This window comes from Rhinoderma darwinii, chromosome 1 (genome assembly GCF_050947455.1).
Source record: "Rhinoderma darwinii isolate aRhiDar2 chromosome 1, aRhiDar2.hap1, whole genome shotgun sequence".
Lineage (NCBI taxonomy): Eukaryota > Metazoa > Chordata > Amphibia > Anura > Rhinodermatidae > Rhinoderma > Rhinoderma darwinii.
This window is the reverse complement of record NC_134687.1, coordinates 533,379,774-533,406,382: the sequence shown is the minus strand read 5'-3', so window position 1 is coordinate 533,406,382 and position 26,609 is coordinate 533,379,774. Positions and strand designations below refer to the sequence as shown.

General features: G+C 43.8%; 1 protein-coding gene across 1 annotated transcript in view; it reads right to left on the bottom strand.

The window, feature by feature from the left end:
* The window catches only part of ELL2 (elongation factor for RNA polymerase II 2), a 69,140-nt gene extending 45,284 nt beyond the window's left edge, over positions 1-23,856 (bottom strand). The window contains exon 1 of the mRNA XM_075837124.1: positions 23,610-23,856. Coding sequence (XP_075693239.1) covers positions 23,610-23,741 — 132 coding nt within the window. The 5' untranslated portion in view covers positions 23,742-23,856. The remainder of the gene's footprint in view (positions 1-23,609) is intronic.
* Between the last annotated feature and the right edge of the window lie 2,753 nt (positions 23,857-26,609).

Below are 26,609 nucleotides of genomic sequence, written 5' to 3'. Positions count from 1 at the left end.
TCACTGACTATAGTGTACAGAGTACAGGTTTACAGTGAAAACCTGAGCACTGTATAATTAAGTGACCTGAAAATTACTAGTCACATGAAATGCGAGCTCTGCACATAATCGCTACATTTATGCCTTTCATTAAACCCACAACACATGTAACCTTTACCCTGCTTATCTCACACCTCCTCCACTCTTAGGCACCATGCACACGAACGTGCTTTAGCGGCCGCAATTCCCCCGAAAATCCACGGGAGAATTGCAGCCCCATTCATTTCTATGGGCTAATGCACACGACCGTGGTTTCCACGGTCCATGCATGGCCCAGGAGCCTGGACCGCAGAAAATAATGGACTCATAGAAAATAATGGACGCGGCTATGTGCACGGCCCACGATTTGCAGGCGGCTCGCGGATGACTCCACGGCCGGCCGACCCGAAAATCACAGCCGTGCGCATGAGGTCTCATGCACATGGCCACATTACCACCTTGTACAGCCCCCACACTTCTATGAGGCATGAAATTACTTCTGTCCACATGCCAGTTCATACAGTGGCCTTTGTCGGATTCTGTGCGAATTAGACAGAAAAACCATAATGTGGCATGTTCCATTGGATGTTTTATTACAGAGCTTCCCCCTAGGAGCAGGATCTCTAGGGGACATTAAAACCACAACACTGTGCCGAATGGAGAACATATAACTATCTTTTTGAGCTTCCGCCTGCTAAAGCCATGAAGTCATCCCCAGATACTAGTTCTTAAAGGGAAGGTGTCATGAAATATTTTTTTTTTTTTATAATATTGCTTTTAGTATGATATTAAAATAAATTTTATTTATTTGTGCTCTTGTGTTGTACTTTTTACTTTGTTCTTTTACTTCTCTATGGGAACTGCCATTTTTTTTTTTACATCTCTGTAGGTGTCGATTAACATACAGAGACGGAATACGGCACATACAACTTCAGAGAATGCGAACAGGAGCCATTCCATTCACTGCAGCGTACGCCGTCTGTGTGGGAACGGCGCAAGCGCCGCTCCCACACAGACCAAAACTAAACTAGTTAGCAGAGCGAAATACAGCACCATTTTCATGTGGACCGGAAGCTGCTGCCGGACAGTCAGGTGACTACTTCCGGCCATATGTTCAAGGAAGCGAAGGCGCAAGGAATAGGAGCGGAGGCGGCGGCAGGAGCAGGTAAGTTATGTTTGTGTATGTGATGTGTGTTTTACGTTTGTGTATGTTCTTGTTATACTGTATCTAATCCTCCTACACTGTGCAGTCGCTCAGAAAATGGTGGCACAGTGTAGGAGGTTTGAACATTCAACCTCCTCCTTTCGCCTGGCACTAGCCAGAATAATGGAGGGGGGATTGTGTGAGGACACTAGAGCGAGTGTGTCTACCCCAAATTTGCAGCATAAAGCAATGAGGTTGCTTTACCACATTGACCATGCTGCAATTTTGGGAACTGCTCCCTCTAGTGACCAGCACATGGAAATGTTATAAATTAAAATCTAATTTAAAAGATTTCCTGACTTGTGAAAAAAATAAAAAAAATGAAACCAATAAGTAATCACGTAAATAATAATTGTTTAACAAAAAAAAATAATTCTAGCGACACATTCCCTTTAAGGCTTTGTTTGCACTAGGTTTGGTGTAAATGCAGGGAAAAGCACCCAGCATATACACCAAAATGTATCCAGAGTGTCCTTTTGGCCTATGTCATAGTGGTATAAGTCAGTATGCCATTGCTGTATGTAAAAGGATAGTCTACTACACTTTGTATGCAGATGCTTCATGCAAAAAGACATAAGGCAACACGCCTGATGGAAGGCTCAGACATGAGGAGAATATAGCCTAAGGGTCTATTCAGACAATGCGGGTTGAGGTGCGATTAGAATAGAATAAAAACCGCATCTGAAATCCGCATGCGTTTTTACCACGATTTGGAAAGTTCATGCCGTTTTTACCATGACCGCATCAAAAAAAAACGCATTCGGTTTTTGGCAGTGGTTTTTTTCAGTGTGGTTCTAACCGCACCTCAACATGTGAATGGACCCTTAGATGTCCTTTTGTTAAATTTAGAAATTTAATAACTTTCTCTGGGAAATCTGTGTGCCCACTATTATGGCTGACATAGCCCCACTAGAGTTTACCAAGTTGTCAAAAGTTTCTAAATTCCTTCAAGCCAAGCCTAACCACTTGCTGTATATCTAGGTGCATTTCTCATTTGGGACATCAGGAATTGTGATTCCACAGAATTGGTTCTCACACAGCTTTCCTACAAATCAAAATGTGTGAACTGAACTCACAACTTGCAGGAGAGAACGGATTGACTCCTTGTAAACGGGAAGTCACACTGTGCAAGACTTACAAAATAAGACTGAGCAAAAGTTTCAAACTATTGTGAGAACAAGCACAGGGCACATTAAAGACGTCACGCTGGCAGAGATGTAGCTGGTGAGTTCATTGGCCTGACAACGAAAACTAGTTTGTGCGCTGGAGAATGTTTGGGTGATCTGACCTTTCCTGGGTGGGTAAAGTCTGCAGTGCTTTGATAAGAGAGTACATAAGCCGAATTACAAATATGCATAAGGACAGAATGATATCCAACAGGTACAGCAACAACCAGTGACGCAAAACTAAAACAAAATATTGGAGATTAAAACACTAAGGGATCTAAACTGCATTGTTTTACAGACTCTACTATTTCAAGCAGATGCTATGGAGTCAAAGAAAATGTTCCAGAAGGACAGTAGAGCGTGCAGCCTGTGCCGTGGGCAAAATTAAAAAACAAAAAAAAAAAAAAAAACAATGCTTGCACCCCCAAGTAGATGTACTGGGGGAAACCGGATTGGTAAACGCCTGTAGTGTCACCCAAGTGTCTGCCCCCAGGATCAAATATTTGTAGAGCTAGACACAATTGGAAATCAATTAAATACAGGACAACTAGATGCAGTGTGGCCCAAAATTACCCCTTACCATGAAATAGGATCCCTAATGACATGAAATATGTGGATGAAGGTGAACAGGTACAACAGGCTACTACTACACAGGCAGAACTGATCTGACATGCGCAAATTGGAGGATTAGTGTGTTAACCAGACGCACAAGTGCCAGACTAAGGATTTACACAAGCGTGTGCGTTTTGCACGCGCAAAAAGTACTTAACAGCTCCGTGTGTCAGCCACATACGAAACACGGTGCTTTTCTGTTTTCATCATAGTTTTTACTGCTGCGCGAATCAGTGCTTCCGTGTGCTGCGCGTTAATTTCACGCACCCATTGACTTCAATGGGAGCATGATGTGCGAACGCACAAATATAGGACAGGTCGTGAGTATTACGCAGCGGACACACGCTGCGTGAAACTCACGGACAGTCTGCACGGCCCCATAGACTAACATAGGTCAGTGCGAGGCGCGTGAAAATCACGCGTTGCACGGACCTATCAAACGTTCATCTGAATAAGCTTTATGGGTCAGTTCACACGTTGCATAAATATTGCTGCTTTTCCGCAACGGAATTTGTTGCAGAAAATCCGCAGCAAATAGAGCAGTAGCAAAGCGGATGACATCAAACAAATCTCATCCACACGCTGCGTATATAAGTGGAAAAACGCTCAGAAATTGACCTACGAAGCAGAGTTTTATTTCGCAACATGTCAATTGTATTTGCGTAAACGCTGCTTACTTGTTCAGGGTTTACCTCCCCACTGAAATCAATGGAGAAAACCCACAAACAAAGCAGTTGTAGTTTTTGCGGCGGAGTCGCTGCAAACCCGCCGTAAAAAAACGCAACTCATAAAAAAAAAAAATTCTAATTGTATACTTACCCAGAAGTCTGTGTTCCTCCCTCCAGCGTGGCCTCCTGGGCTGACGTTTCAGCCCATGTGACCGCTGCAGTCAATCACAGGCGGTCACATGGGATAAAATTCATCCCAGGAGGCCTGCCTGCATGACATCAGAGGGCCGGCTTCCTAGTATGAGGTTTTATCCCATGTGACTGCTACTGTAGCGAATCACAGGCTGTAGCAGTCTCCTGGGATGAAAAGTTATCCCAGGAGGCCGGCCTGCTAGCAGATCGGCTAAGTGCTGCAGTTTTTCGCAGCGGACAATCAGGGTGAAACCGCACCATTGTTTGGTGCATTTTTTCGCCTGGAAATTCAATGCAGCACACAGGGCAGATAGGCTGCCTGCTTTTACGCAGCGTACCCGCCCCATTTGAACTCAGCCTAAGGGTATGTTCACAGAGGGTGTATGTGCTGTGTCAATGTAATTTATCCATCTTAGAACCTGCGGGGAATTCCAGATTAAAAAAAACCACACCACGTGGCCATATTACAGCATTGCTTCTAATGGGGAATAGCTCTGTACATAGGCTGCCCCAACTGAGCCTTGTACGATGGCACAGTCTCAAGGAACTCTGTAGTACGTAGCGGTATGAGACCGTGTGCCATTGTACAGGCCAGACTGCCCAAGGCCACAATCAAACAAGCGTGCTGTACTGGAAGAAACTAGAGTGATAGAAACAATTGCCCATTGTCCATGCATTAAAAACAATAAGTACTGTTTATCATTGAAAAAAATTGGTCATTCACAAGATAGTCCTGTCAAATTGTTAAATGTAAACTGGTGTCATCTGATTTTTCCTACTTAACTGCAGCACAAATAAGACTTAAGCATGTAATATTGTACATACTATAGATGAAATTATGTATTAGACATAGGCACTGGGTGCCATCATATTTACCCCTGTAATACAGCATGCAATTGTGGAACTAGGGATGCCATGATACCAGAATTTGGACTTAGATACCGATACTTCGTGAAGTATTGCGATTTCGATACCAAAACGATACTTTGCCAACAGTAATTAAAAAAAAAAAAGTTCTTCCATTTTCTGGTGTGATGAATTTTGAATGTGCCTCACAATAGTAATTAACCCCATCATGTTTCTCAGTCATAATGTGTAAGGTACATGATGGGGTTAATTACTGTTAATGAGAGGCACACGTAGGTTAAATTAATCACACCACGTGCCCCACAATAAGTGAAAGTAGTTTATTTTATTTTTTTACAGCGTACACAAATGATGCAAAAAAAATTGTAGTAAAGGTTATTACAGCCGCGCCAAAACCGAATGTGTATATTTTATGTATTGAGACTTTTAATGTTTATTGGAAAAAAAAAAAAGTGTATTTTTTTTAAATTTAATATTACTTTATTTTTAAACTTTAATGTACTGGCATATATCTATATGCCAGTACGTTAGCCTTTGTACTGATAGGGCATACTTAGGCATGTCCTAACAACTGCCTGTGTACTAACAGGAAATATGGTAAGACAGCCCTGGGGTCCTTTAATGGACCCTGGGCTGTCTGCCCATATGGTATGTCTCAATCACGTGTCAGGGATTCCTGTGATGCGAACCAAGGGACATCCCCCTTCTCATTTTCCCCTGAATGCTGCGGTTGGTCAGTTTTGATTGCAGCATTCAGGGGAATAACAGCAGAGATCAGAGCTTTCTCTCATCTCCGCCGTTATAGAGCGGGACTGTGGCTGTGTAATACTCAGCCCCGCTCCTGCCAACAAGTGCACGCGGTCAGCACGAGGTGATGCAGCCGCCGCTGCACTAATGAGCGGCGGCGCAGGCACGGAAGACAGAACATGGGGGTGTTTTGCAGTGCGCCCATGTTCTGTTTTCCATGCCGCCGCTCATTAGTGCAGTGCTGGCCGCATCACCTCATGCTGAATGCGCGCACATGTCAGTACTCCGGAGCGGGGCAATGGCTGTATTACACATGTATTATACAGCCACAGTCCCGCTCTCACAACATTCACGTGTCACTATACTAAGCTGTGCGGCCGCACAGCTAAGTATCGAAATACATGAACGGTATCGAACCGTTTGGGGATGCACGGTATCGAAACAAAATCGAAGTTTCCGCAGATTCATATGGAAATAGATGGGGCTCCCAGCATGGGTCCCACACCTGTATCAATGTAGCAGGTATTTTTGGAAATCCTATACAACTGAATGGAGAAGGAGACTCATGCGAGGCCACATCCTTACTGGAATCTGCAGTTTGCAACCGCCAAACCACCTGACCCCCCCCCAATCTCTATATAGATGCGGGTCCCAGAGCAGGGACCCCCATCTATCAGACATTTATCGCATATCCACAGGAAACGTGCCACCTGCTTCTAACAATTTCTGGAGTTAAATTTGTGGTTTAGGCTGGGGTCAAATTAGCGTTACTTTCCTTTGAATGGTTCCGTCAGTGCTTTCTGTCGGTTGGGGTGAGTCCCTTCAGCGGAAAGGAAACTGAAACCTTCCGTTTGCATCACCAAATGCACTATTGATTCGGTCAAAAAAAAAAAAACGGAACCTTTTCACAACAAACAGAAACCATTAGCAAAGTATCCCCCACCATTCAAATCAATGGTGATGCAAACGGAAGCAAAGGCTTCGGTTTGCCTTTCCGCTGAGGGGTTCCTTTAACTGAAAGCTCAGACAGAACCCCTCAACAGAAAGCAACGCTGATGTTAACAGCCAAAAAAACAACTTTTCTGATCCCAACAAGGCCTTATTCAGGCTAGCGTGCCCAATTTGCATCCACAAAAAAAAAACAGAACATTTTTCATGCATTTGACTGTCCGTATTTAGTCCACGTGATTTCCGTGTCGTCCGTTTTTCCCCTCTGCAAGCACTCTGGTTTCACTTTTATTCCTGCATTACATTAGCAACTGATCTATGAAAAACAGACTGCACAGGGACGTTGTCCGTCTGCATGAACAAACCAGAATAAGACGCGCTCTTTCTTGCAATGGACACTGTCGGTGAAAAAAATAAAGGCGGATGTGTGATTAGCCACGTTGAATTGCATGGGTCAGTGTGCTGTCTATTAAAACGGACAGCACCCAGACAATTCGCTCATGTGAATAAGGCCTAAGAAAACAATCTGGAGGTCATGTGTGCCCGGGCCTTCTTTGAAGGGCCAGAAAAATCTGCTTTAAATTACCCATATCCTAGCCCGCTTATAAGAAAACGATCGTCGTCTGTAAGGAGCAGATATTGTTGGGATTATTCTGACAAGACTGCAGGCTCAGTATTTGTATGAAGTGATCTGTCTGCTAGAGACCAGGACAATTTGTTCATTCTGTAAATGTAATTTAATCCGCAGGAATTAAGTGGGAAAATGTGCGTTATATCCCTTTTCTTTCAGGCCGCATAGGACAATACGGACAGAAGAGGAGCCTTTAAAACTGCTAGAGTTCATTCCAGTTATGTGACGTGAATCACTCTTCACAAATTCTTCCTCAAGTCCCAGCTGACCGTGTGTAAACAAGAGCCAAGAAGAACAAAAGTGAGCAGCAGCACAAGGGGTCACCAGGCCAAGCAGAGAGTCTGACGCTATGTGCTGTGTTAAGTACACAATGGCTTGCATCCCATACAGAGATTTCCTTCTCTCATTATGGTCTGCTAAAATAAACATCAATCTCCCCTAAGTTTTTAGGAGTTTCTATAGGAAGTGTCACCCAGACTGCAAGATAGAAAAAAATAAAAAATACTGGCAGCATTTCAAATCTGAATATGTAACATTTCCAGAAGACTATGGGGCAAAAATCCCAACGAAAAAAATTAACAAGATTTTTCTAGTTGAGTATTTGAAACTGCTGGTTAATAAAGACCTGCAGGCGTTTCAGCCGACTGTTCAGATTGACACTCATAGCAGGAACAGTAGATCCCTTTTATAGAAAACAAGAATTGCGCAGTAAGCGGTTTCCTGTGTGGGATTTTTGGGGCATTAGGTCTCTAAGGTCTCCTTTCTATTCATTAAACCCTCCCTAATCAAGGCAGCAGTGCTGATTAATCCTGTCAAGCGAGGGCCTGAGCACGTACGTACTTGGCTTTCATAGGACGGTCATGTGATCACATTTAAAAGGGAAGGGAAAAAAAATATTTGAATTGGTGCAAGTGACAGGAGGACAATGTTACCGGCAAAAAAAGAAAAGCCAATTTCCTGCAGCTAGTGTACCTTGTACAGGTTACAAAGAGTTCTACATAACTAGCTGAATGTGACCACCACAAGTACCATCTATGAGAATCAAAACTGTAAACAGTCTTCATAGAAAGCAATAACAAACCACAACACCTGCAATAAATAATGAATAGTAGATAGTGAAATGAATAAAAAACCAAGAGATTTTAATGTATACAGCTAATTCATCACAATCACACAACTAAGGCCTTAGGGCCAGTTCACACGGAGTCTTGACACGTTTGACGCGGAAACTGCTTCGGAAAAAGGCGCCAAAAATGCCTCCCATTGATTTCAATGGGAGGCGGAGGCGTTTTTTCCCTGCGAGTGGAAAAACCGTCTCGCGGTAAAAAGCGGCGACATGCCTTACCTTGATGCTTTGTCCGTATCAATAACATTGAAATCAATGGGAGACATTTTGAAGCAAACCTCATGGTTACTCCTCTCTATTGAAGAGCTAGCTAAAAAAAAAAAGCCTCCAAAAAACGTGGCATAAAAACACGTCTAAAAGCGGAGCAAAAAAAAAAAAAAAAAGCGTCTAAAAACGTGTGGTGCAAAACCACTTAAAAAAAACGGAGCTGATTTTTCCAGGCAGAAAAACACACGTCCCAATGCAATTCAATGGGGCCATGTCCTATAAATTACGGACAGCACACAGACGTGTCCTTGATTCACGCGACAGTTGCTAAAGAAAGAAAACCACCTCCTTCAGTTTATTTTACGGACACAAATACGCGTGACTTACGGATGACATACACACGTAAGAAACACAGACAAGCACCGCACACTGATCTCGAACACAGCACTGCAACGCAGAAAAAACGCAGCGTTTTTACGCATGTAAAATGGACACGCTCGTGTGAATAAGGCCTAAAGTATGAGTAGACACCTAGTAATGTTCTTTACATTTTCACTGTCCTATTGCTGGATTGAAACTAGCTTGAAAGTTTCCAACAGGGTAGTATTAACCCCTTACCGCACAAGGACGCACCAGTACGTCCTGTATTACAGTGCTTTAAAGAGGCTCTGTCACCAGATTTTGCAACCCCTATCTGCTATTGCAGCAGATAGGCGCTGCAATGTAGATTACAGTAACGTTTTTATTTTTAAAAAACGAGCATTTTTGGCCAAGTTATGACCATTTTTATAGTTATGCAAATGAGGCTTGCAAAAGTCCAAGTGGGTGTGTTTAAAAGTAAAAGTCCAAGTGGGCGTGTATTATGTGCGTACATCGGGGCGTTTTTAATACTTTCACTAGCTGGGTGCTCTGAAGAGAAGTAACATCCTCTTCTCTTCAGAACGCCCAGCTTCTGACAGTGCAGATCTGTGACGTCACTCACAGGTCCTGCATCGTGACGGCCACATCGGCACCAGAGGCTACAGTTGATTCTGCAGCAGCATCAGCGTTTGCAGGTAAGATCGACTTACCTGCAAACGCTGATGCTGCTGCAGAATCAACTGTAGCCTCTGGTGCCGATGTGGCCGTCAGGATGCAGGACCTGTGAGTGACGTCACAGATCTGCACTGTCAGAAGCTGGGCGTTCTGAAGAGAAGAGGATGTTACTTCTCTTCAGAGCGCCCAGCTAGTGAAAGTATTAAAAACGCCCCGATGTACGCACATAATACACGCCCACTTGGACTTTTACTTTTAAACACACCCACTTGGACTTTTGCAAGCCTCATTTGCATAACTATAAAAATGGTCATAACTTGGCCAAAAATGCTCGTTTCTTAAAAATAAAAACGTTACTGTAATCTACATTGCAGCGCCTATCTGCTGCAATAGCAGATAGGGGTTGCAAAATCTGGTGACAGAGCCTCTTTAAGGCACCGGGAAGTACCGGTGCATCCTGGCTAAAACTTGTCAAAGCTAACTTTTATTGGCTTGTTTTAACTTTTTTTTTTTGTCACACTAGGGGACAGGCATGAAGCCCTGATCGCTATTCTTATTCACCGAGAGCAGGCCTGTTAGGCTTCGCTTCCATCCTTTTCGATGGATTTAGATTCGATTTTTTAAAATTTATGTTCCATCCTAATTTTGTCAGTATGTCCCGGACTATCTGTATTTGTAGGGTCAGAGTTGGAACTATTTCTGCTACCACCAGGAAGTCGTCTAGATATGGAATCAGGAGAACGTCGTTCATCCTGATGTATGAGGTCATTTCTGCTATCAGCTTGGAAAACACCCTTGGGGCTTGAGAGATGCCGAAGGGGAGGGCTCTGTATTGTAGGGGGCATACAGACCTGTTGAGTGTTACTGCTACCCTTAGATACTTTTGATGACGATTACATATTGGTACGTGATAATAGGCATCCTCTAGGCCTATTGAGGCCATCACGCAGTCTCTGGAGAGGAGGTTTATAGTTGACGTGATACTCTCCATGCAGAATTTTTTGTAGGTCAGCTAGCAGTTCAGTTATTTTAGGTTTATAATGACCCTGTGTTTTCTTCCTGGTTTGTTCACTAGGAAGAGGGGGGAATAAAAGCCCCGATCTATCTCTGTGTCTGGAACCTGGATTAGGACCTCTTTTTTTATAAGTGACAGAACTTCTATTTCTAGGATCTTTTGTTGGACTGGGTTCCTTAGGTCCCTCGTGGGAAGGAATCTTTCGGAGGGGGGGGGGGGAGGGTTGTGAACTCTAGTATGTACCCTGTTTTTATGATTCCCAGAATCCAAGGATTTGCGGAAATCTTCCGCCAATCTTTGAGAGACAGGGAAAGGCGACCCCCCACTGCCCCCTTGGCGTCATTCTTTAGAAAGTGTTGGGAGGGAGGCTAAGATTTGATCCCGAGGGGTCTTGTCTTTCAGATGTACCTCCAGTTGTGCGAGCCACACTTTCAGGGATCTGGCCACGCAGGTGGCTGCAATGGCTGGTTTGAAACCCCCCGTAGAGGCTTCCCAGGCTCTCTTAAGGTAGAATTCGGCCTTTCTATCCATAGGATCAGACAAGGAGCCTAGATCTTCAAAGGGAAGGGAGTGTTTCCTTGAGATCTTGGCTACTGGAGCGTCGAGCCTGGGGATGTTATCCCAGTCCCTGCATGCGTCCTCCTCAAAGGGATACTTCCTTTTGAGAAATTTGGGAATGCTTGTCTTTTTATCAGGAGCTTTCCATTCCTTTTTAATAAAGTTAGATATGTTCCTATGGATGGGGAAGGTCCTATTCTTTTTAGGTCCTAGCCCTTGAAACATAGCGTCCTAGATGGACCGTGGTTCTTTGGGGTCGTCTATATTCATAGTCGCCCTGACTGTTTTTAGGAGGTCAACGTCATCCGTTGGGAACAGATTTCTCTCTCGCTCCTCCTCACCTGAGGAGTCGTAGGAGCTGTACTCCCCTTCTTCGCCTAGCTGGGGGTCCCCTTCGGCTGAGGAATCTGAATCCATCCTGCTAGAAGAGGCGACCAGAGAATCTCTTCTCTTTCTAAGGGACCTTAGTGAGCTCCTCACTTCAGCCCTTACAATATCCTTAATGTTTGTGGCTAAATTTGTGGACTCTTCTGACAAGAGTCTTGTTATAGGAAGATGCGAGTTTCTTTTTACATATCGCACATTCCTTGTTATGGGCCTTATCCTGCTTTTTCCTAGGACAATCCCTGGCCTAAACATATGCACAAGAGAAAGGGGAAAAGTATTAAGTAAGGGAGAGGTTTTTCTCTTACCCCACTCCTGGCGTCCTCAAGTACCGGACTGGAGGACTTGGCATCCGAGCGTTCAGTGCATCCTGGTGCTTCTCCTGGCGACTCCATAATGGCAGAAGAAGACTGGAGAACGAGCTCGTGTTTTTTCTGGCCTAAAATAGGCCAAGGATCGGCTGAGAGGCCCTCACTACGGACGCTGGAGCACCTCCTCCCCTCCCCACGTGGGCCACCGGAACACCGCCCCCTGGAGTGTTGGACGCGCCCGGAAGTGACGCGTCGCGGCGACCGGACATGCCATTGAGCGCCGGAAAGCCGCCAACGCTGGGTCTGGTCCGGCCCCTTCCAAGCCGAACGAGCCCCGGGGATCCGCTCCCCGCCAGAGGAAGGCCCGCCCTGTGGACCTTAAAGAGGCTCTGTCACCAGATTTTCAAACCCCTATCTCCTATTGCAGCAGATCAGCGCTGCAATGTAGGTTACCGTAACTTTTTTTTTTTTCAAAAACAAAAATTTTTGGCCAAGTTATGACCATTTTTATATTTATGCAAATGAGCAGTTCAACTGGGCGTGTTTAAAGTTATGCACAAGTGGGTGTGTATTGTGTGTGTAACATCTGGGCGTTTTTACTTGTTTTACTAGCTGGGCGTTGTGAATGGAAGTGTATGATGCTGACGAATCAGCATCATCCACTTCTCTTCGTTAACACCCAGCTTCTGGCAGTGCACGGACACACAACGTGTTCTCCAGATCACGCTGTGACGTCACTTCCTGCATCGTATCGGACGAGCGAGGACACATCGGCACCAGGCGACAGAGGCTACAGTTGATTCTGCAGCAGCATCGGCGTTTGCAGGTAAGTCGATGTAGCCTCTGTCACCTGGTGCCGATGTGTCCTCGCTCGTCCGACACGATGCAGGACCTGGGGCAGGAAGTGACGTCACAGCGTGATCTCTGGAGAACACGCTGTGTGTCTGTGCACTGCCAGAAGCTGGGTGTTAACGAAGACGACAATTATAGGTTATATAAAAATGATTATTCACCCACTACGACCAGGTATTGCTGGTTTAATAGATGAAATGCTGGAGACAGGTTCCCATTAAGGCCAAACAGGCTGTGTCCTTAAGGGGTTAATGAATTGCTGTCTACATATATCCATCTATCTATATACATACTAGGGTTGTCACAATACCAGAATTTGGACTTCGGTACCGATACTTTGTGTAGTATTGCGATTTTCGATGCCAAAACGATACTTTGCCAACAGTAATACAAAAAAAAAAAAAAAAGTTCTTCCATTTTCTGATGTGAGGCACATGGTGAGATTACTATTAATGCGAAGCGCGTTCAAAATTAATTAACCCCCATCATCTTTCTCACAATGGACAACATTGGGTTAATGTGTCAGGTACATGATAGGGTTAATTACTTTTAAAAGGGTTTGCCAATACTTGTTTTTTTTAATCACTGCAACACTTCTCTATCTATTAATGCCCCCTCAACAGTTATCTAAATTTTTATTTTTTAACCCCTTCCCGACATATGGCATACAGTTACGTCATAGCAGCTCGTTTAACTCGTTAAATGCTGCGGTCAAGAGCGACCGCAGCATTTAAATAGTTAGAAAGAGGGGGGCGACCCCCTTTAACAGCTCATCACACCCGCCGGAATGCAATCGCGGCGGGCGATGGTTGATATGGCTGCCTGGGGGCTTAATGAAGGCCCCCAGGTCTGCCATCTTTGTGCAAGTATTAAGCGCTGCCTCCGACAGGGCTTAATAGATGCCTGTCAGAATCACGATATACTGCAATACATTAGTATTGCAGTATCGTGCAAGCGATCTAACGATCGCTGGTTGAAGTCCCCTAGGGGGACTAATTAAAAAAAAAAGAAAAATTGTTTTTTGTGTAAAAAAAAATTAAAAATTAAAAGTTCAAAAAAACCCCTTTTCCCATTTTCCCCCTAGAGCAGAGTAAAAAAAATAAACATAATTGGTATCGCCGCGTCCGTAAAAGTCTGAACTATTACAATATCTCATTTAACCCGCACGGTGAACGCTGGAAAAAAAGAAATTGTAAGCGCCAGAATCTCTATTTTTTGGTCACCTAATCTCCCACAAAAAATGAAGTAAAAAGTGATAACCCATCCCATGTACACCAAAATGGTATTATTAAAAACTACAGCTTATTCCTCAAAAAATAAGCCCTCATACCACTTAGAGACTGTCACCACATTATAAGTGCCCTATCTCCTACATAAGGAGATGGGCGCTGTAATGTAGGTGACAGTAATGCTTTTTATTTAAAAAAACGATCTTTTTTCACAACGTTAGGAGCGATTTTGGTTTATGCTAATGAGCTTTCTTAATGTCCAAGTGGGCGTACTTTTACTTTCGACCAAGTGGGCGTTGTACAGAGGAGTGCATGACGCTGACCAATCGGCATCATGCACTCCTCTGCATTTATTTACACTGCACTAGCGATATAGTTATATCACTATGTGCAGCCTCATACACAAGCCCTAACATTACTACAGTGTCCTGATAATGAATACACATGACCATCCAGCCTGGACGTCATGTGTACTCACAATCCTGACACTTCTGACTCTTTTCTGTGAGATTCCAGCAACGGATACGAAATCTCGCGAGTCAGAAGTGTCAGGATTGTGAGTACACATGACGTCCAGGCTGGATGGTCATGTGTATTCATTATCAGGACACTGTAGTAATGTTAGGGCTTGTGTATGTAGCTGCACATAGTGATATATCTATATCGCTAGTGCAGTGTAAATGAATGGAGAGGAGTGCATGATGCTGATTGGTCAGCGTCATGCACTCCTCTGTACAACACCCACTTGGTCGAAAGTAAAAGTACGCCCACTTGGGCATTAAGAAAGCTCATTAGCATAAACCAAAATCGCTCCTAACGTTGTGAAAAAAGATCGTTTTTTTTTAAATAAAAAGCATTACTGACACCTACATTACAGCGCCGATCTTATATAGGAGACAGGGCACTTATGTGGTGACAGAGACTCTTTAATCGACAGAATAAAAAAGTTATGGCTCTCGGAATTTGGCGACGCAAAATACTTTATACTTCTATATTTTACTACTTTTAAAAGTAAAAACCGAACTATGTATTTGGTATCGCCGTAATTGTATTGACCCACAGAATAAAGTTAACAAGTTGTTTTAATTGCACAGTAAATTCCGTAAAAAAGCGTGCAAAAAGCCATGGAGGAAAGTTTTTTTCATTTTCTACCCCACAAATAATTTTTTTCCCCGGTTCCTAGTACATTATATGGAAAAATAAATGGTGCTACGAAAAACTACAACTCGTCCCGCAAAAATCAAGGCCTCATAGTACTATATCGACGGAAAAATAAAGAAGTTATGGCTTTTCGAAGCTGGGTAGGAAAAAAACGAAAATGAAAATCTGAAAAAGGGCTGCGGCGGGAAGGGGTTAATTTACAATTATTCTCCGGTTTACATTGGGAGGTTTGTTTACCTCTGTGTTCCTTGTCTTGCTCTTCCGGTCATACAGCTCCCAGCATGCACCACTTGTATTCCAGCATGCAAAGCGCCGGCAGCAGGGACTCATCATGCCTACTACACCCAGCTATAGACAATCTCCGTTGCCATTTTACTGCTCATTAGATCAGTGACAGCAAACGATAAACCTGCAATATATCAGTGCTGTACCAAACAATGGTAAAAACAACAAAAAAAAAACAAAACACTCATTTGATCCCAGAGCAGAGTCCCGGCCAGAGTGCTAGTATAGGCTCTGCTCCGTGACTTTGTGGAATCCCCTGACATCACTGTCCATATATGGACAGTGTTGTCAGGGGCTTCTCAGACTTTGAGTCCCAGGCAGAGCGCTAGTATAGGCTCTGCTCCGGGACTCTGGAATCCCCCAATACCAACGTCGGAGTCCTTTTGAGAGTGCTACTAGCAACTGGCTCCTGACATCTGATCTCTTCTGATAGTTTCGGGTCCTCTGCTAGAGGGGAGTAAATGATGCGCAGGCGCTGAGATAGCACAGGAGTGGGCATGCGTAATAAACACTGCTAGTGTAGAAACCAAGCATGCTCAGAGACTAGCAGTGTTTCTCTCCCCTAGCAGCAGACCAGAAGAAAGGGAGTATCCAGTCCACCACTTCGCTCAGTGTAGTGACGTCAGGAATGACGTACCCGCACATTGAGCCAGCTGGAAAATGGTACTCAGATCATGGACAGGCTAACACCGGAAGTAAGGATTTTGCTACAGGAGACACATCACGTAACCAGTGCTGGAATCGGGTGTTAGAAGATTAAATCAAAACGTAAGTATATTACAAATTACATTATTTCTATTTGTGCAGTGAAAAAGAAATTAGTTAATTGGTTCCGGAAAACCCCTTTAATGTGAGGAACATGGAGGTTAAATGCATCACACCTCGTACCTTACATTAATAAGCCAGAGAAAAGTTAATTTTGGTTTTTTTATCGCGTACAAATCATAAGTGACAAAATTTGTTGTGCAGGTTATTACGGCCACGTGAGTACTGAAGATGTGTATATTTTATGTATTAAGACTAATTTTAACATTTATTGTAAAAAATGTGTATGTGTATTTTTGTTATTTAACATTACTTTGTTTTTACTTTTTTTTTTTTTTACTTTAATGTACTGGCATACATTTATATACAGATAGTACACAGGCAGTTGTTAGAACATACCTAAGTAAGCCCTAACAGGAAGCATGGTAAGACAGCTCAGGGTCCATTGAAAGACCCCAGGGCTGTCTGCCCATACATGGTATGTCCCTCAATCGCATCGCAGGGAAGCGTCACAGGTATTCCCTGTGATGTGAAACCGCCCCCCCCCCCCCTTCTCATTTTCCCCTTGAACGCTGCCGTCAGCTTTGATCACAGCATACAGGGGAATAGCGGCGGCAGTCAGAGGTTTCTCTGATCTCCACTGTTAGAGCGGTGCTGCAGCTGTGTAATACAGCCATTGCCCCACTCCTGACAACAAGTGCACGCGCGGTCAGCATTAGGTGATGCAGCTGGCGCTGCACTAAAGAGCACAGCGCTGGTCGCATCACCTTATGCTGACTACGTGGACTTGTCAGGACTCAGGAGCGGGGCAATGGCTGGCTGTATCACAAAACAGCAGCCCCGCTCACTACATTCATGTGTTACAATGCTAAGCTGTGCGGCGGCACAGCTTAGTATAGAAATACATGAAACGGTATCTGTCCGTTTGAGGGTGCACGGCGTCGAAATAGTATCGAAGTTTCGATGCATCCCTAATACATATACATTTTTTCTGAGTGCATGCCGAACTGTTTAGCAAGTATCAGATGCTGAAACCTTGGTGGAAAGCGGTCCGGGCCTACACATAGCTACAGGAAACGTAGCACTGCACACCGCTCATTGACCCCAAGTAATACATGGTTGTGCCCAGCCACAGAGAAAGAGTTGGACAGAGGATGAGGGAGTGTACTGAACGGGAGACACCACCATGACAAACCATGTGCCCTAAGCCCTCCTTCACAAAGAATGTTTCTGGCAACATTAACTGAATCAAGAAACACTTCTAAAAAGGTTAGAGTTATTAAAATGTAATATACACCTTTATAGTTTTTTTTCATATTTGGTGTTATGTACATGCATTTTTTCTGTTTACTTTTCAGTTATCCAGTCCCTAAAAATTGATGGCCTATCCTCAATACTTGATCGGTTGGGGTCCAACTACCGGGACCCCCATCATTTAGCCGTTTTGAAGGGCCGCAGGGCTCGTACGAGCGCTGCTTCCCCTTAGTTTCCCTCACTGCTCAAACTGTGAATCACCGACACATCAGTAGAAGCGGTTCATAGTATTATAGCCATCTCCCATTCACTTCAATGGGAGAAGGTTGTAATACTGTGAACCCCCACTACTACTGCTGTGTCAACGATCCACAGTGTGAGCAGTGACCAAAATGATGGGGAAGAAGCGCTTGGACGAGCACTGCAGACCCTTGAAAACAGATGATAGTCAGGGGTCCCTGCAGTCTGACCCCGAACGATCAGATATAGATGTCTTATTACGAGGATAGGCCATACATTTTTAGGGACTGGACAACCCCTTTAAGACCTATGGGGAAGCCTATGGCAAAAACACCTAGAAAAAATAAATAAAGCCAAGAAAACAGCATGCTACGTTTGAGGGAAAAAAACAAAAAAAAAACAAAGGACCACAAAAATTCCAGTTGTGTGATGTGCATTTGACTACAGACTTTAATGTTACGTCTGGCTGCACTAAAAAATGCCATTAAGAAATGCACAAAACGCCACAAAATGCTGTGTGAATTCAGCCCAATGGCCCATATGGACAACGTTTGAACGGATTAAAAACCCCTTTAAAAACGCAGTTTAGGATTTTCACAAATTCCAATCAATTCTACTGCAAGTTTTACATCTCTGCGCAGCAGAGATATACTATAAACCCTGTACACGTGATCCCAGCGTTGAAGGAATGTTCGAGCAATGGTCGTCCTCTGAAGCCAGTCTTGCCTTGAGTGTTTAATACAAGGGACATTTATTTTTCTAGCAATACATTTATAAATATCTTAAACTGAACTGTAACATATGGTAAATTCTGAAGTCATGGTACAAGTAAATCATTAGCTAGTATAACTACCAAGATCTTGCTAAAATTAATTATGTAGATAATGTCGGCAGATAAAAGTGGAGGCATCGCTTAGCCAACGCCTCTGCCACTACAGGGAAGAATTATGGCAGATAATGAAACGGCTAGAGATCTGTGCAAGATTTAAGCATTTATTTCTAAAGATACGCAAAGGCTTTCAATTAAGTGCTCTCCATAAACATCAGGATACTTAGGCCTTACAGCTACCAGTAGAGAAAGTGTGCTGGTCTGCGGGGATGGCTCTGTCATAGGATATCCACCAATTTCCCCCATTTTAGACAATGGAGGCTTAAAGAGGCTCTGTCACCAGATTATAAGTGCCCTATCTCCTATATAATCTGATCAGCGCAGTAATGTAGATAACAGCAGTGGTTTTTATTTTGAACAACGATAAATTTTGAGCAAGTTATGAGCAATTTTAGATTTATGCTAATTAGTTTGTTTCTTAATAGACAACTGGGCGTGTTTATTTTTTTTACTAACTGGGCGTTGGAAAGAGAAGTATGACGCTGACCAATCAGCGTCATACACTTCTCTCCATTCATTTTTAGCAGTGCTCGCAGCACAGTGTGATCTCGCGAGATCACGCTGTGCAGTCACATACTTCCACATTAACTTTACCGAAGTGTCTTGAGAGTGAAGACATTGCCTCGTGTCAAGACGCGATGTCTATTCACTCTCCCGACACGTCGATTAAGTTTCATGCTGTGCGAGTAAAAAAACTTTACTGAAGTGTTGGGTGTGTGAATAGACCTCGCCTCCTGGATGGAGCATAAATCTAAAATTGCTCAAAATTGATTTTCAAAATAAAAACCACTGTTATCTACATGACAGTGCCGATCACATTATGTAGGAGATAGGGCGCTCATAATCTGGTGACCGAGCCTCTTTAAAAACAGATCTGTATAGTCACCTCCCATGGGTCATATTGCAGAAGTATGGCTCCACAGTTTGGTACAAAGACGCAAACTTGTTCATGTGTAGTCACCATGCATTAACTGAATAAGTGTTAGGGTACGTGCATACACAATCAAAAACGTCTGAAAATACGGAGCGTTTTTCAAGAGATCGCGTTTTTCACGGCCTTTTTTGGAGCGGTTTTTCTATAGTCAATGAAAAACTGCTCCAAAAAGGGACATGCACTTTTTTGAAGGAGTCGATTTGCACGCCTTTTTTTTTTTTTTAAATGAGGCATAAAAAAACGCCATGTCGAAAAAGAACGCCGTATTTTCCATTGAAATCAAGGCAGATATTTGTAGGTGTTCTGCTTCAGATTTTTCAGCCGTTTTTAGGGACGTTTACAGACCGAAAAACGGCTTAAAATAGCCTGTGTGCCCATACCCTAAAGTCTGCAGACCACATAATTGTAATAAGTCACGTTGGCAGACTTTATCTGGACTTTTAGGCCTAGTTCAGAGTTTTTTGCAGGCGGAAAAATCTGCCTCAAAATTCCTTCAGGAATTTTGAGGCACATTTTGACCTGCTTTGCTGCATTTCTCGGCCAATGAGAGCCATTGCTGTCAAAGGGAGGTCAGATCCGGAAACGCCTGAAGATGACATAACTCAAATTTTTTTTTTTCTCCACGAAAGTTTTTTTTTTAAAATCAATTGGAGGCGTTGTCAGACAGTTTTTGTAGCGGTTGTCAAAAACCATGCCAAAAAAACTGAACTAGGCTTACTTGTTGTAACCTGTCATCTACAGCGTAATCTCGCGAGATTACGCTGTGCTCTGCTGTAACTACCATAGACACATTAACGAAGTGCAGGGATTGTGAATAGACATCCCGTGGAATGTCTATTCACTGTCTAAACACTTCAGTATCGTTAATGTGTTAGTATAAGACAGCACATAGTGATCTAAAAGGATCCCTATGCGCTGCCTAAATGAATGGGGAGGAGTGCATGACGCTGATTGGTCAGCGTCATACACTCCTCTGTACAACGCCCACTTGGTCTGAAGAAAAAACACGCCCACTTGGGCATCAAGACACTCATTCGCATAAATCTAAAATCGCTAATAAAGTGGTGAAAATATATCGGGGTTTTTTTAAATAAAAAGCACTGCTGTCACCTACATTATAGCGCCAATCTCATGTAGGAGATAGGGCACTTATAATGTAGTGACAGAGTCTTTAAGAGGAACGGTCATTAGTTTATTAATGCCCTAACTAATCGAATAGGCGCTATGATGCTAATAATTATTTCTCAAAACCGTTTATTATTTGCAAACTTAAGAGCATTTTTCTACATATGCTAATTTGACTATAATAGCCAAAGAGGTGGTGACTTTTCACTCCGGGCGTGTGTAATGTTTTCTGCATGTCGCTCTCCAGTCAGCATACAGCTTCTCCCCCTCCCCTGCCCAGCAACACAGTGTGATCATATAGTACACAGCTTCCATTCCCGACTGTGTATTCAACAGGCGATCTCTCCAATTGTGTCACAGAACTGCGATCCCGGTGTCATATGAAAGATTAGAATCTCCTCTTTCATATGCCATCAGTACCGCTGTTCTAGCCAGAGATATGGCTATTTGAAGTGATCCCCATACCCTCCAGCCTCAGTCTCTCACACTGTGTGAAGCAGCTTCATGCTGGTAGGACAGCGTCAGAGATTGTGAGGAGGCTCCACCTCAGGAGAATCACTGGTGTTACCTTCCACTTGTCTAGTATAGCCTCATTCTCTCACACTGTGTGAAGCAGCTTCATGCTGGTAGGACAGCGTCAGAGGCTGTGAGGAGGCTCCACCTCAGGAGAATCACTGGTGTTACCTTCCACTTGTCTAGTATAGCCTCAGTCTCTCACACTGTGTGAAGCAGCTTCATGCTGATAGGACAGCGTCAGAGGTTGTGAGGTAGCTCCACCTCAGGAGAATCACTGGCGTTACCTTCCACTTGTCTAGTATAGCCTCATTTGCATATTTAGAAAGAAGCCCATAACTTAAAATAAACGTTTTGGGACACAATTTTTGCTAGCATTATCAGTGTGACAGCGCCTCTTTAAGGCAAGCCTTTCTGGTAGTGTGTCTACCGTTGGCGAGGCACAGTTTATCACAAGCCATTGCTGGCTGCACCAATAATTTATCTGATCTATCAACATAACTGACTACTTGTGATATTTACTGTTGGGGGTCACAAGAGAAACAGATAAATTTTAAATTTGCACATTGAACCAATGGTTGGGCCCAGGAGTCACCATCTGACTAGTGAGAACCCAGTTGTAAGAGGAAAAAAAAAAAAAAGGTAGAGAAGCTCTGGACTATACCATTACTAGCTCATAGATAAGTGTTTTACCCCATCATTTTAGTTCAATTTCTTTTTAAATGTGCATTTAAAGCGCAAAGTCACCATTGGTGAGCCTAGCAGCAACCATAAAAATGGTTAGATAATTCCTTAACATAGTATTACTGGAATTGTTACCTGTAGCTGTGGTAAGGTTACAAAAACACAGGGTTGTGGGGAACCCCAAATTACACACGGTTGCCCTGTAATCCAACAGCGAGCAACATAGAATCAATTGACACCACCCACAGGTAAAGGGATCTATTCCAAAATGACTATATTTAGGAGAGGCCATTTAAGCATTTCCCCAGAATAATGGGGCACGATTAAATGAGAACTTCCATATTGATCTTTCAGTAGGCGACGAGTATACATTAGTATTTTAATGAAATCTCAACATAAAAACAAACAAACATTCTTTTACAATATAATAATGCTAAAGGTAAAATACAGTAAGCGGACATTGTCTGGTTAGTTTATGGATTCTAAAAAGCTGCAAAAAAGCTTCACAGGCCCAAGGCTAGTGATCTGAAAAGTGACAGCTCAGCAGAACTGCCCCGTTTTCAGCTGGAACGCCATAAACTGAATGAATGTGAGACCAGCTGGCACCACGCAGCAGTGCTGTACATGTACTAGAAGCCGCACTGCTATTTAAAAGCTATCCCTGGGAAACAACGCTCCAAATAAAGCAATATTATCCAAACTATAGTCACCCATGCCCAGTCAGCCCCATCCATACTCGCCACATACACAACCGCCCCAATCCCAACAACACTTTAGTTACCAGAAAGGAAAAATTAATATTTTAGATTTGGATTTATTTGATTATAAAGGCATTTTAGAAACAATCCAGTTTTGTTAATTTTTTTACATCAGATACACTCACTTTAAAAGAAGTTCCAGAACAAGAAAGAATTTGCTCTGGCCGGGCCAGTGAAATGTAGCAATAGGAGGTGGGCAGATGATTAAAAACCATTTAGCCAGCCCCCCCCCCCCCCCCCCCCAATCCTAGACAGGGGGGGATGGTGTGAATAGGACTGACAACACAGCATTATGAGCCACCCTCCAGCTTTTACTGAAGCTTACTCAGCTCTTGTATACAGGTACAAGGCAAAGCACAAGTATAACGCCCATGATATTACCCTACAACGCCTGCAGCCCAAACCCTACTCAGCAGATGTACGTACAGCAGCTAGATACACATCCCACCCCAGTTATGGCTTTGGGTAGAACCGAACGATCCCTCGTAGGATCAAGGCAGCCATAGGCGTAACAAATCTACATCCACATACATCAAGACCACCACATAACACCCAGTGCCAACGTTAACAAAACGATCCAATAAAATATTGACAGGACTTCTTATATTGCGATGTATATTAAGCAGGGACAGATAATTGGCTACCACGTAGTCATCCATATTGTCCATTTAACACTTTCCTGTACCAATCAAAGCAGTTTCACAGTAATCTATGAATTGAAAAAGTTTAGATCCAGTACACGTGAATGGAATAATTGAAAAGTTTCCAGAAACCAGTCACCTACCAGAGTCATTACAGGAATGGGAAGTTCCAGGGTAGTTAGAAAGTAAGGCTATGTCATCTCTGGGGAGAATACAATATGGAGTCCAGTCCATTTAGAGGATGAGCAGTAAAACGTACAGATTCAGGACAGACATTTCAGGAGCGGTGTAGCTGAACGAGGAGATGGCTGGAAATAAAATGTAATGCCCCTGACTGACATAAGGAGACGTAACTATACGGCTCATTGCTAGCAATGCCCTGTGTACCTGGGAGACAAGGGACCAGCTGGTTCACATAGCAGTCACGTCCGCTGAACACCTGTCTCAGGACCCGATCTGGACACCTGAGGTTTTCCTTATGTCACCCCAACGTTCCAAGGCACCCTCACCAACTTCTCACACGGTAAAAGCATTTTAGGGGGTCAGTATACAGAGCACCCCACTTCTAATGTGTCCTCTCCGTCACTTACCTTAGTGTTCTGGTAGTTCTCCAAGGCTCTGAAGGCGGTCTCAGTGAGTTTTACATGAAGCACGGTGGTCTGGTCCTGTGTCCCCCTCTCGCAGGACAGACCGTACCTCCCCTCCTCACTAAGAGCCGCCATCTTCCTCACTCACTCCCTCTTCCCCTCCCGAGTGGTAGTCGAGAAGAGGGTTTTGTAGCTCACAACCTAACTTGCTCACTTGCGTACGAAACGAAATATGCGACGCTGATTGGCTATCGGCTGAGTCACGCCCAGCACGTATAGGCTTGCGGTGCACATCTCACAAGCTCTTTATAGCGAGGGATGTTTTTTTTTTTTTCGTCTTGGCTCATTCGAGACGTGATTACGTTCAGAGGTAGGCGGGGCTATACGTGACGTATGGGAGATTGAAGCGAGTACAGTTTGACATAGCTGATGACGTTTACTCCCTGTTGAGCAGGGGGCTCCAGTGTGTCTGCCGCGAGTGCGCAGGTGCCACAAATGTTAATGTCTATTGTATTGCGCGAGTAGTTCTTGACCGCAGGCAACTTCATCTGCTTCTCCCTCAGAGAAGATTTGAACTTTTGATTCTTTGTCGTTGTTCATCAGGATAAAACGCTTAAAGGGAAAGTCCATAACCATTTATTTTTTTTCATTGTTCCAATGCATCTAAAATTTGCCATAGACATTAGATTAATATCAGACGAACCTGAAGATTTCAGCAGGGTCGGCCGACCATCTAATGTGTATGGGGGCAAAGGTCTGGGTAGAGCAGGATCAGGCAGTTGGATTTCAATATGTCCGATCAGATAAGCCGCTAGATAACGTGTCCGGCGGCGACCTCTTCTCCCTCTCCACATTTAGGCCTGATTTACACAAGCGTGTGCGTTTTGTGCACGCAAAGAACGCGCCGTTTTGCGTGTGCAAAATGCACTTAACAGCTGCGCGTGTCATCAGTGTATGATGCGCGGCTGCGTGATTTTCGTGCAGCCGCCATCATTATGACACTCCGTTTGGATGTTTGTAAACAGAAAAGCACGTGGTGCTTTTCTGTTTACATTCAGAGTTTGACAGCTGTTGCGCGAATCACGCTGTTCGCACGGAAGTGCTTCCGTGCGGCATGCGTGGTTTTCACGCACCCATTGACTTCAATGGGTGCGTGATGCGCGAACAGCGCACAAAGATAGGAAATGTCGTGGGTTTTACGCAACGCACTCGCGCTGCGCAAAATTCACGCACTGCATTGCCCCATAGACTAATATAGGTGCGTACGACACGCGTGAAAAGCACCCGCGTCGCGTGCGCTTATATTACGCTCGTGTAAATGATGCCTTTGGCTGGGTTCACACACCCTATTTACGGACGTAATTCGGCCGTTATAACCTCGAATTACGTCCGAAAATACGGCTCCAATGCGTCGGCAAACATCTGCCAATTCATCTGAATGGGCTTTACGATGTTCTGTGCCGACGGTCATTTTTTTACGCGCCGCTGTCAAAAGACGGCGCGCAAAAAAGACGCCCGCGTCAAAGAAGTGCCTGTCACTTCTTGAGACGTAATTGGAGCCGTTTTCCATTGACACAATGGAAAAACAGCTCCAATTACCTCCGTAATGGACGCAGCGAAAGACGCCGGCAGCATGCCATTACGTCTGAAATTTCGGAGCTGTTTTCTCCTGAAAACAGCTCCGTAATTTCAGCCGTAACGGAGGCTGCCATGTGAACATACCCTTAGAATACATGCACGTTCGGTCGGGGATCGGAGAAATGACTGTCAGCCGTCAGAGATATAATGGACTGCCTACACGCCGAATGTGGTGTGAACACGCTCTAAAATGGAAAATGTTACTATAGGGACAAACGATTGTTCCTACAATCGCTCATCCCCATGCATCGCATCGTGTCTGCAGCACATCTCCCTGTTTACACAAAGGGATGTGCTGCTGACTATAGAGACCATTTTTTGGGCCGCATAAAAGCTGCGATCAGTGTTTGCTCGTTCATCAGCTGATCTTTGCCCTGTTTACACATGACAACGATTACGGGAACGAGTGTTTGTGTGAACACCCGTTCACCCGATCATTAGCCCATGTAAAAGGGCTTTTACTAATGGTAGTATATATGTAGACCAGGCAGGGCAAGTTTGGTAGAAAATGGCTCGATCAGCATTAGACATCTTGCTGTGTATGGCTAAAAAACTGGAAATAAACCACTGGGCTTAAGGCCCATTTACACGGGCCAATAATCGGCTGACCGAGCGTTCCCACAAGATTACAGACCATGTAAACATGGCAGCAATCAGCCGACAAACGTTCATTCGTTGGCCGATCACCTCTTTTATGCTCCCCTGAAAATCCTTGTTGCCGGCAGCGCATGTCCATGTGTAAACGGGGGATGTGCTGCTGGCAATGATGCAAAATGATGGCGACCGAGCAATTGTATTAACCCCTTAAAGTCTGGAGTCCAGGCCATTATTTATTTATTTTTTTCGCTTCGTTTTGTGGCCCCTATGAGCCATAACTTTTTTTTCTTTTTCAGTCACTGAAGTGGTGTGAGCGCTTGTTTTTTTACGGGAGGAGTTGTAGTTTCTATTGGCACCATTTAAAGTGCCATGTAATGAAATCGAAAAAAAATATATGTGGGGGGGGGGGAATTGGAAAAAACTGTGATTCCTCCATTTTCTTTTGAGTTTTGTTTTTACGTCTTTTGCCGTGCGGTAAAAATGACAAATTTACTTAATTCTGCTGGTCAATACGATTACATCAATACTAAATTTCTATAGTTTTTTTAATGTTTTACTCCTTTTACAAAGAAAAAACGTTGTTAGAAAAAAACAGGCGTTCACTGTGCGCATTAAATATTGCTATATTTTAATAGATCGGAGTATTACGGACGTATCGGGACCAATTTTGTTTATCTTTTTTATTTTTTACATTACTTCAGAGAAAAAAAAGGGAAAATGAGGGTTTTGAACTTCAAATTTTTTGTAAAAAAAAAATGTCACTGCTAA